Here is a 12,100-nt window from a genome sequence, read left to right as displayed (position 1 = left end):
ACTCTTGGACAAAGTCAACATTCAAGGATAGAGAGCAGAAGACACGGGTGTGGTGCAATCAGTAGGGTGATTTTCCCCTGATACTAGGAGTTAGCACCCTCACTGAGACGAAAAGGATGAACAATCAATCACCCAGGTCTGCCCAGGGCTGGGGGGCCTCCCTGGACCCAGGACTTTTAGTTTTAAAACACTGAGAGTCCTGGCCAAACGGGACAAGTTGGTCACTCTAGAAGACACGTCAGTGCACAGGAAAGCACTCAGCACAGTGACTGGCACACTGGAGGTGCTCAAAAGCCACATGTGGAACCTGAATGAGCTTGAGTCTGCAATTGGTACACTCCACTCTTCCTACAAGGTCAAGTTCCCGCAGGCCCCATAACACCCAGTGGATCCACAAGAGCCAGGAGAAAGGGCTCTCTCTCCAAGCCCTCATGACTGCCCCTCCAAAGCAAGGTCTTCTCACTCTGGCGCCCCGACCTGACCTCAAGGTTCCTTGCTTACACAAGGACAGACCAAGACATCTGCCTGGCTCCCTCTCCCACCTGAACCACGGCCTCTGCGCTTCGACTCTCACACAGTCTCTGATCTAATGATCTTCCAGTCCTCTGTGAGAGTGTCTTGTTGATATGTTCTATTCAATAAAGAGCACAGATGTTGGAGACAGTTACCTTTCTTGGCTCTACCACCTATCAGCTCTGTGACCTTGTGCAAACTCTCTAAGTCCCTACATCTTTATGTTCACACCCCTAAAACTGTCCCTCACCATGCTCTGAAGATCAAAAGCAATGAAGCCTCTCACTGTTCATTGGGGCTGGACATTCAGGGCTTTCAGCAAACCTGATTCACAGAACTGAAATTAAGCGTCAGGCAGAGAAAAAGGACTACATCTCAGAACTGCATAGTCACTGGGATGGTCTGTTCGACCAACATATTTTAAATTCATAATCATGTAGCCAGAAAAACTACCAAAGCATCAGTGTTCATATAAGCAGGAATCCTCATGCTTAAAAGCTGCTGTGGGCTGCCCTCAGCTAGGTCCACAAAGAGTACATAGACCCACACAGAAGATTCCAGAACAGCAGCTGTTCCCAATCACTGCCACTGCATACTGTATGATGGAACAGTTGTTCAGTAATTTGTTATTAACAATAATTTCAGTACCAAAGCTTATGAATGATTAAGTTTAATAAATTGAAGGGATTTCAAGGTTATCACACTCTCTTGCATACTAATATGCTTTCTGAAGTGAGAGACAAAGAAATGGAGTGAAAGTGAATGCATGCAGTGTGTTGGGACATGCATCCTGACCCTGCCCTGGGGAATGTGCCCTGCATGTAAAGGTGTGTGTGTGTGTGTGCGCGCGCGTGTGTGTGTGTGTGTGTGTGTGTGTGTGTAAGGGAAAAAAAATATCAAGAACTCCTGTGCTCAAGCACTGCATTGAGGAATGAAGCTGACCCCAAAGGCAGCGTGAGATTTGGTAAGAGGACTATTGTAGGTGCCAGCAAATAATCAAATCTCTGACAAATTCAAGGCAGAGCCCCTAGCCCTAGAGAGACATGCAAGGCCAGAAGAGCAGCGCAGCCCACCAATCATTGAATCTAGATCATCCACCAGCAGACTTAGTGCCCATCCCACATATATGAACGTCCACCTCTCCAACTTCATGCCTAATCCTTTTTCTCCAAAAACCCCACCGTGCTGATTCTTGGCTACCTGCTTCACTCACATTCAGCTTAGTGTTTCCCCAAAGGAACTTCTGTGCAGTATCACCCCCAGATGGACCAGCGTCCTATCTGCTTCTCCACAGGGTAGCCTGCCTGTCCCAGGGGCAACAATCCTAAAGAGACCTTCAAGCCTCAGATCAAGGCAATAGCACATTCAGCTTTTCAAGTTAAGTGAAGTCCGAAATCCTACAGGATGGTAATGAAGATACTCCAGTAACCTTGTATGTGGCTCTGAATCCCATTAATACCTTTGGGGAAACACAGACCAGCCTAACCCAAGCAATGGAAGCTGACCTTTGAGGCCCTCAAAAAGCAGAAAACCAGACGGTGGCTCTCCGACATTTCATTCTGAATTCTCCTTGAGATTCTACATCAGCCTACTTATCAAGGGCAAATAACAATTTATGTCAAGTGAGTGGGAAAGAATGTGGAACTCATTTATTTTACAACCTACACACTTCTGGATAAAAATGAAATTTTTCTGGCCATGGGAAAAAGTTGTATTCTTTGGCAAGGTCTTTCTAGTCCATAAAGATGTGGTCCTGAGCTATTAATAAAGGTAATTGGGCTCAACTTCTACATCCTGCTATTGAACTCTCTCAAAATATCAATCACTGTTCCTAATATAATTTCACATGCCACAGTTCATTCTGAAGGACAAATAGCCTTACTGCTTAAATGACACCCTTTTGCCCTGGCTGGTTTGGCTCAGTGGATAAAGCGTCGGCCTGCAGACTGTAAGGGTCCCAGGTTTGATTCCAGTCAAGGGCACATGCCTGGTTGCAGGCTCAATCCCCAGTGGGGGGTGTGCAGGAAGCAGCTGACCAATGATTCACTCTCATTGTTGATGTTTCTATCTTTCTCTTCCTCTCCTTTCCTCTTTGAAATCAATAAAAAATATATATATTTTTTAAAAGAATGCAAATTAAAAAAATAATAATAATAAATGACACCCTTTCTTCAAATAAACTGCAAGCATCCAGCAAAGATCATATCCTTTTCTTCACAACCCCGCCAAGTCAGAGATCAGATGAGGAGGACACTGACCAACTCTAGGTGACATCTAAAAGCTGTAGGGAGAAAAATATCTCCCAATCTCCAGGCCTAGAATATTTTCTGATTTTTAAGGACCTTATATGGTTATTAACCACCATGAGCAACCACTTCTACTAACCTTATATACATTAACATATGTACATAATATGCCTAATAAATTTTTAGGAAACAAAAAGCAGTTAATCCATTTCCTATTGTTGGGATGATCTTGACTCAATGAAGTAAGATAATGGATTTAGAAATTAATCATACAATTGTAATACATTATTAATCATGGTATTCAGGAGGGGAAAGAGAGGTTATAAGAACACCACCCAGGAATTCAATTTCCTTTTAGATTTGTTTACTTTCTTGAATTCTCTCTGCTACTATCATCCCTCACAAAAATGAAACAGCCTGATCTCTCTTTTCTCCCAAAACAGTGATTTTCAACATTTTTTTAAAAAAAGCAGAGCTTTTTAAAAAATGAAATACTTTACAGAACACCAAACATAAGACAGATGACAGAGGAGCTGCCCTGGTTGAAGGAGTGGGGAGGGGTCCAGGAGACCTCACTTGCCCCTTTCATTTCTTTTTTTTTTTTTGCTTAAAGTATTACAAAGAGTATTACATATGTCTCCTTTTTTTTTTTTTCCCCCGCCCTTGACAATCCTTCTAGAAGCCTGGGGCTCCTGGGGACAGAGTTTGAAAACCATGGCCCTAAGGCTATGGTCGGCAAACTGCGGCTCAGGAGCCACATGCAGCTCTTTGGCCCCTTGAGTGTGGCTCTTCCTAAGCCTTAGGAGTACCCTAATTGAGTTAATAACAATGTACCTACCTATATAGTTTAAGTTTAAAAAATTTGGCTCTCAAAAGGAATTTCAATCATCCTACTATTGATATTTGGCTCTGTTGACTAATGAGTTTGCCGACCACTGCCCTAAGGCATCTCTGTAAAGCAAAAATCACATATGTCATATAGAATACAGGTATTATTTATGTATGATATGTGTAAGTAGAATATAACTATCTAACACACAAATCACGAACACTGATAACTCAAGAGGAAAACTGACAAAAGGACACCAGTGCCAGGTGAAATCACACCTGGGTGCAGCGGGAGGGTATTCTGTCCTATAGTCCTCAAAGGAGTGGAAAGCAAAAGAACAGGATATTTGACAGGGATTATATTTTCCCAGAATATACTGAATGGTAACACCCAGTGCTGGCCAGTCTCCATGTAACCGGTACAATAATACATCGCTGGTGGCCATGTACAAAGGCTTTCCTTTTGAAAAACAATCTTTGATCACAATGTTCATATCTTTGAGTCGATGGTAATCCCACTTCTGGAAATAAGTAATTCAAATGAAGAAAACAGTGAGGTGAAGATGTTTATTTCTTCATTATTTGTAACAGAACATGGAAAGTTCAAAAATAGGGAAATAGTTAAGTCAGCAATGCTATATTAATGATGGAATATTATGCAGTCATTAAAAATACTGTAAAAGTTCTCTTTAAAAATCCTGCACTGAATCATCTCTCCAGACTCACCATGCTTTCATTCCCCCTAAGAAACAAACTGCAGGATGCCTTTGTCCCTCTGTGTCAGCTTTTCTCCTACCCCCACTCAATCTCCCGCTAGCAATTGAGTTGTATGCTTACCACCAGCCCAATGGGTTTGCTCCCAAATGTGTTTATACTCTGGGTACTTGTCCTGGTAACAATGTAATTTAATTACATGTTATATGAGCCTATGGAATACGACTACTAAAAAGATGAGAGTTGCTATTTCTAAGAAAATTAATTTAAATGCTTTGGAAAGACTTTATAAAGCTAGTCACTTACATAGCAGTCAAATTACAAGAGTGCAAAATGACTGCAAAAGATCAGTCAGAATCATAAAAATGTAAGCTCCTACACTGAGATTGCTTTATAAGCATCTTTAGGTTCTCAATGAGTTTTAAGGAAAACAATAAAAATTCAGACATTGTAAACAGCACATTATGGGTGTGATTTATGCAAGGAAGATGATCAGAAAGCACATGCTGGCCAAAGACAAGGCCTCAGCCTTACATCAGAAGGCTGGTAAATGAATGTACCTTTTGAAGATTAGTAAAATAAAATATTTAGTACATGTAGGTAATATCTTGTTTTAGTCTCCTCTTTCACCAATTGTTCTATTAACTGACTAACAAACCCTAACTCTGTTTATTATGAGAAATTCTATTGTCCTTTGAAAACAAGTCTGCTGTGACAGGGACCAGAAGTGTCTTGATTCACTTCTGTTTCCAAAGTTACCTCCCAGTGTCGTTCCTGGCACATTTAAGTCTCCAGTAGAGAAGGACTGAATCAATAAACCATGTAGCAAACATGAAAAAATGCTTCTAACAAAAAGCAAATTGAAAAAATCAGAATAGGAAATTACATGTAAACCACGACTACACCTTTGCTTTTAAGAGACAGATGGAGACAGAAGGACAAAGCTGGAAGGGAATGCTCACAAAGCAAAATGGCTGTCTTGAGGGTAGAATAAATAAATTAGAGGCACTTTTATACATTTTTAAGTATTTTCTTTCATATTGGCACATTCTTTTTCAGACTCAAAAAGATACTAATCAAGAAAAGGGAAATGCTGTTTTTGTTTCTTTTGGACTTCCAAATTAAGAAGTGAATTAACATTAACATTTCCTAAGCTCTCCAACACTTAGGCCTACTTCAGCACCCCTCTACTTTCTCCACCTCACCACCTCAAGTAATCCGATCTTTCTCCTCCTAAGACCAAATCTGTTCCAACAGTTATTTTGTGTTCCCAACCCATTAGGATGCTATTTTGTAAATCTGGAGTTATCTACCCTTCCGTTTACCATCTATTTGGCAAAAAATAAAATAAAATAATAAAATAAATAAATAAATCTCAAAACTGCAATTTACATTCCCAAGAGATTCCCAAACACCATCTAATTAAATCATTCAATCAGAAAACAAATTAAAATGAAATATCACTGCCACCCTCAAGAGGAAAATAAACTCTTCAGTCGTGACTGGAACAGACCTCTAGGGTGATGCTCCAAAGTCTCTTCTAATTGCAAGTCCCACGGAACATCCTGCAGAACATTTTGTGACATTTGCAGCTTCCAGGACAACTTTTCTTCCAAAGCAAAGAGGAGCCTGAGCAAGGCTCCAAAGCAAAACCTATTCATTTGCGAATGGAAATGTTTCATTAATGACTAAGCAGTGCACTGGGCGCCCGCACTGTGTACTCATTCATTCATCCACGCATCCATCCAATACCTACTCGCTGTGAATGCCAGGAAATGTCCTGGCTGTGCCTCAAACACTTTTCAAGTGAACGTAACCTCTGCCTCTCCGCATGAAACAAAACAAACCCCAGAGCTTCCTGAGTTTATTTAGGAAGTCTCCAAGTTGGAAGGCTAGGATGCCATCACGGGGCCTCCCTCTGAGGTATCTCACTCTGATATCAAATCCCCCATCCAGATGAGCACTGGCCCCCCTTTGATCCACTGGCCCTCTTAGGAGACTGCAGAGTATATGGTTAAGAGCACAGACTCTGAAGTCACGTTAGCTGGCTTTAAATTCCTGTAGTACTACACATCAGTGAATAATAGTAAAATAAAATATTTAATGCATGTAGGTAATGTTTCATTCCCCTCTTTAACCAATTCTTCCATTAACTGACTAACAAACCCTGACTCTGTTTAATACGAGAAATTCTATTGTCCTTTGAAAACAAGTCTGCTATGACAGGGACCCAAAGTGTCTTGATTCACTTCTGTATCCAAAGTTACCTCCCAGTGTCATTCCTGGAACATCTGAGGTAAGGCCAAGGCTTTGCCCTTGACCCTAAACAAGTCATATAACCTCCCCATCTGTAAAATGAAATTAATATTACCTTCCTCAAAGGGGTGTGAGGATTAAATTAGTAAATATATGTAAAGCACTTAGAGTAGTGTTGGGCACGTAATAGATGCTGGGTAATTTTTAGCTATTATTATTATTATCCTTTATCCCCCCGCCCCCCTCCGTTCAGCAAAGTAAACTGAACTGCTCAAAAGTCTCCACTGACTACAGGACACCTGATGGTGGAGTATACGTAAACGCCCATATCATCAAGCACAAGAGTCTAATCTGTCCTTTCCCCTCCTCTGCCTTCAGATCACGGCACTCTGCCAGTCCCAAATTTTGTAGGTAAACCCCTAAATACGGTAAGTCCCTAAATTTCCCTTTAAATCCCCTAAATCTCAGTTCAGGGATGACTCCAGCACTACAGGAAGCTGTCACTTGTCATTGGCACAACCGACCATGTAACCTCTGCCCTCCATCTGCCTCCTGTCCAGTCGTTTCCTGTCACCAACCCCTCCCCACCACCCTCTGGTCATTTCTGAATATCCACAGGAGTCATAATACAGGCATCGCACACATTCGAGAGAACGGTACTAACACATGTTTTAAGGATCCTGCTCCCTCTTCTTTTTCCATCCTTGTCAGTGTTTTCAGGTATAAAATTGAGAGTTCCCAAACAATGCATCGTTATAAGGTTTCCCGGGAGAAAAAAAATCACAAAGGCTTCTTTCAGCTTCAACATTGCACTCATTTTCATGCAGAACCTTATCAGCCATGTGACATGGTCCACATTTCCACATTCAACATGACAGGGGCCCACTCTGTGATGAGCTCACGGGTCCAGAGTGTCTCCTCACTGCTCTCCAAAGTAGTATTTTGCTCACCTCCTCCCTGACCAGACTGGGAAACATAAGAGACTCATTTTCTGGGATATAGATATAGAAAGAGAATCTGTGAATTAAAAATCTCTCAAAATCTGTGGGCAAACTGAAAATGTCAAAGTAAGGCATGGCCTTGTGTCTCCCTGGGAACATTCTGAGTCACCCTGGGGCAAACATTGTACTTCCATTGCTGATGAATTGTCAGTACGGACCCGGGGGAGGGAAGAGGACAAGTAGAAAGAGCAGCAACAGGCACCATGGGAAAGATAAGTGGGTCTGCAGAGACCCGTGCCAGGTTGAGAGGCAGAGGCAGGTGTGAAGGCGAAGCTGCCAACCGTCTCCTTTTCTGGGGAAGTGTCAGCGCCATGAACCTGCTTTGAAGTCATCAGCCAGGAAGCACCGTGGCTATGCACACCTCGCCTGCACTCACCTGGACCTGCTTGGGAAGGAACTATTCTGGACACAGTGAGGAAACACACCAAAGGTGGAGAGAGCAGCTGTCTCGACCCCGGCAGGAGCAGCAGGTGCAAGAGTTGGATCTAAGACGCTCACGTGTAAACAAAAGAGAGTGCTTCTACGGGGTGCACGGGGTGCTGGAACCAAAGCCAGGTGGGCCTGCCAGATTTACAGGTGAACCAGGCTCAGCTGAGCCTGCCCTTAAGCAGCTCACAGGCCTGGCAGAAAGCAGGGGGTGTGAGTGGCAAAGAAAAGATAAGTGTGAACTGAACGTGAGAGATCTGCATGTGTGTGCACAGCCTGCGTGCAGATGGTGCCTGGAGCTCTCCATTCCCTGCCTCTGACAGCTCTCTGGACCAGGTCACCTGGATGGAGCTCCTGCCCAGCACCCCATCCTCCCCTTGGCCCCAGCCCAGGCCTGGAGTGAAACCTCCCAGCACTGCCATGGATTCCAGACCCACCCAGGCGGGTCTGTCTGCTCCGCCCAGCCACTCCCTGGGCCCAGGAGTGGAGCTACCAAGGGGAAGGGCCTTCATCCAGCTGCCAGCGGCTCCGTGAGGAAGGCGCAGCCCAGGGCGGGTTCTCCCGATCCTAGATCCTAAGCGGAGGCGCCACCGCAATACACAGAGCTCCAGGCGCCGACTCTTCTTCCCCGGGTCCACACCTGCTCCTGGAGAGGGTCTTAGAGCCAAAGGAGGTGGTGGTGGAGAGGACAAGCAGCACCCCAACCACGGATCTCCCTGCGTCTCCCCCTACAGACCGCGCACCGCGGGGCTGGGGCTGGGGCTCTGCAATCTTCCCAGCTTCCGCTCGTCCCGCAGCCTGTGGGTTCTAAATGCCAATGGCTGAGGCCGCGCGGGCATCTCACCGTGGCCCCTACAGTAGCCAAATGAGCTCGAAAGCCTGCGTGCGCTCTCTTGTACACACACACAGTCACACGTACACACACTGAAGTCGGACCTGTGTGGGATCCCGAGAGCCTGCGAGCAACCAGCCGGGAGTCACACGCACATTTGGACACGTGTGCAGCGCGCCCCCACACTGCCGGTGAGCAGCACACACGTGTGTCCTGGAGAAGCGCGCACGGCCGCAGGCACGAGGGTCCCGCACTCCGGCGAGAGCGTACACGCAGCCCCCCTCGCATCTGCAGCCTCAGCCCCGCAGTCGCTCCTTAGTTGTGACCCGGCACCCACGTACCCCGCGCTGCGCTGGGCACTCCCGGGCCTCACGGGCGGCCCAAGTTTCCCGGGGCTCCCGTACCTTGGATGTGCTGCTTGATGACATTCTCCAGGTGGTCCAGCCGTTCAATAATCTTCAGGGTGTCCCCTTTGTCTTCCTCCAGCTTCTTGTCGGGCGCCGGCTCCTGCCCCCGCACATACACGCTGGCGATGTAGTTGGTGACCCAGCCCACGTAGAGCAGACATATGATGTTGGTCATGCCGCTCAGGATCACGCAAGTGGACACCAAAGTTTTGGTCTTCCTGGTGCACACCATTCTGGGCTCCCTCCTCCATATAGAGCTCCGGGCCCCTCCTCACGGTGCGCGCCCTGGATTGCCCCGCGCTCACACCCCCTGGCCCGCCCCGGGCGGCGGGGCACCCGAGCACCCGAGTCCCGAGATTCCCCAAAGCGCAGTCTGCTGGCTGCGGAGCCGCGGAGCCCAAGTTTGGCGCTCCCGCCGTTGGCCGCCCGGAGAGAGAGCCTGACAAAGGAAATGAGGTGGATTTTTCCCAAATTAAAAATCTCCGAACCCTTCTCCGAGCGGTTACGGGTGGCCGGCAGCTGCGAGCCCCAATACGCGCGCCTGGGAAACTTTGCCACAGCCTGGGTCCGCGGCCGCGCCGCTTCCCATCGCCAGCCTCCGGGTGCCTCGGCGGTCCCACCGGCCCGCACTGCTAGAGGGAAGGCAGCGGCGGCGGCGGCGAGAGCCGCGGAGCAGAGCGCCCGGCCCCCTCCGAGCGACAAGCGCCGCCACCAATCGCGCTCCGGCTTGGGAGAGGGGCTGGTGCTGGGCGGCGGGACCAAGGCGGAGGGCGCGGGAGGCGGGTGGCGGGGCGGAGTCCAGCCCCCAGGCCCCACCTGCCAGCCGCGCCTGGCTCCCGCCCTCCAGGGGTGAGCCTGAGCAACCACCCTCACCTGCGCTGCTGCCCCAGACCCAAAGCTGCTGGCCAGGACGCACTGCCAGTCCCAGCCCCAATGTTGGCAGATTCCACCTCTGGGTAAATTCCACCTCTTGCTCATGCTCTGGAACTTCCAGTCTTTGGAGGGGTTCCCTAAGCTCAGAGTCCCTCCCTGGCCCCTGCCAAGGGGCTTCTTGCACTGGCCCCACCAGTCAATTCCTGGACTGATTTTTCTGGCTGCCAAGATGCAGAGAGGCCAAGGAAGCATGTGTGGGATCACCTGCCCTGTCTTGCCCTTGGTCAGGCCCTGTAGGCACCCACTACTTCCTTGACCTCACTTTGACATCTACCCTGTCCGCTGGCCTCCTGGATGTCTCCAAACTTGGCAACTGTCAGCGGAGCCAACCTCCCATGGTCAGCAAACTGCGGCTCAAGAGCCACATGCAGCTCTTTGGCCCCTTGAGTGTGGCTCTTCCTAAGCCTTAGGGGTATCCTAACTAAGGTAATAACAATGTACCTACCTATATAGTTTAAGTTTAAAAAATTTGGCTCTCAAAAGAAATTTCAATCGTTGTACTGTTGATATTTGGCTCTGTTGACTAATGAGTTTGCCAACCACTGTTAGGCATCTCCTAGAAGATTTTGGACCACCACTACCGTCATCCCCCTCAAAGATTTTTGCCCTGATCTAGATTTGTTTTTAAGTCTGTGCACCCCCAGGACCACACTGTGTCCTATAACACCCATGGTCTCCAATGGGGGACCAGGCTCATCTCAGTGCATAGGGACACCCAGCACAGAATCATCCCTGGGGAAGGAGCAGGTGGATAAGCTCTCTGTGAACTGCACAGCCCCCATGCATGCTTCTTGTGATTGATGTTAGGGAGGCCTGTGACTATCAGCAAAGGCACAAGGCTGGACTCCAATGGCTGACACTATTTTGTTTGTTATTAGAGCAGATATTCATATTACCCCTTTCTGCTGAACTCACGTCTTCTCAGCACCTGAATAGAATTCCTTTAGACAAAGACTTTTTAAAACACATATTTCTTTCCTCTTCTCAATCTGTAGCATGCATTTCCCTGGCCTGAAGATTCAGGGAGGCAGCCTGCTGCATGCCCACCTTGTACACCTTGTGGCTCCCTCAAGTGATGTCTTCCGGATTCAAAGCACTGGCCCCACCAAAGAGGGAGAGCACAAAACCACAGAAGGGGCACTTTATAGCCATCAGCCAGGGGCCCTTTGACCAGTGCTAAACCCCTAAAAGATGCTGTGAAAACAGACACCAACTGGGGATCCCAGAAGATTTCTCTTTACCCATGGCTAGAAGGGAGAACAATAGGTGTGAGCGGAGGAGAGCAGAAAAGGAGAGTACGGATGTGTCCATAAATTTGAGAGGAAAGAACACATGCTATTTGTGGGGGATGGGGAGGAAATCAAGGTATAGAAATCTCTATCCATGAGGGGATAAAAACTTGCCTCTCTCTCCCCTTCTTCTCCTCTGGAAGTATAACCAGCTCACAGATGAAGGGTCTGGTCTTTCCTCTGGCTGGCTGGATGTACAGGCAATGGCCTTGGGTTTTGCTAATGAGAAAGGTCTAGTTCTCCTTTCTGTTCTGCACCCTCCCAGGAGAAACCCTGGAAGTCCAGCTCCTCCCAGCATCTTCCTAAACCATCACAGGGCTAGAGAGAGAAGAGCTATACTCATTTTCACATTCTTGATGGGGGTGCGGGTTAGGGAGGAGGCCCCAAGTTTAAAAATAAGGTTCAAAGAGAAAGCAACGTGGATTGTGTGACCTTAGGTTTTTGTCCGGCTGATCCTCTAATGTGTAACTGTGGAGGAATGCAGAGCAGGCTCTCCACTCTGAAAAGGCACAGGGTCCAGATGACCTGTTTAAAGAATACCCACCAGAGGTGCAGCCAGACTCCAGGAATCTAATCCCAGGTTATGTGAGCTTGGACAAGTTTCAAAAAGTCACTGGTGCTCCATTTCTCCACGTGTCAAATGTAAACAAGACTT

At 47.3% G+C, this 12,100-nt stretch overlaps 1 protein-coding gene across 2 annotated transcripts in view; it reads right to left on the bottom strand.

Moving 5' to 3' along the window:
* The window catches only part of GALNT18 (polypeptide N-acetylgalactosaminyltransferase 18), a 296,162-nt gene extending 286,205 nt beyond the window's left edge, over window positions 1–9,957 (bottom strand). For both annotated transcript variants that reach the window (XM_081099430.1, XM_081099431.1), the window contains exon 1: window positions 9,221–9,957. In XM_081099430.1, coding sequence (XP_080955556.1) covers window positions 9,221–9,455 — 235 coding nt within the window. In that variant the 5' untranslated portion in view covers window positions 9,456–9,957. The remainder of the gene's footprint in view (window positions 1–9,220) is intronic.
* Between the last annotated feature and the right edge of the window lie 2,143 nt (window positions 9,958–12,100).

Source organism: Myotis nattereri (genome assembly GCF_964212035.1).
Source record: "Myotis nattereri genome assembly, chromosome: 9".
Taxonomy (NCBI): Eukaryota; Metazoa; Chordata; class Mammalia; order Chiroptera; family Vespertilionidae; genus Myotis; species Myotis nattereri.
This window is presented reverse-complemented; position numbering and strand designations above follow the sequence as displayed.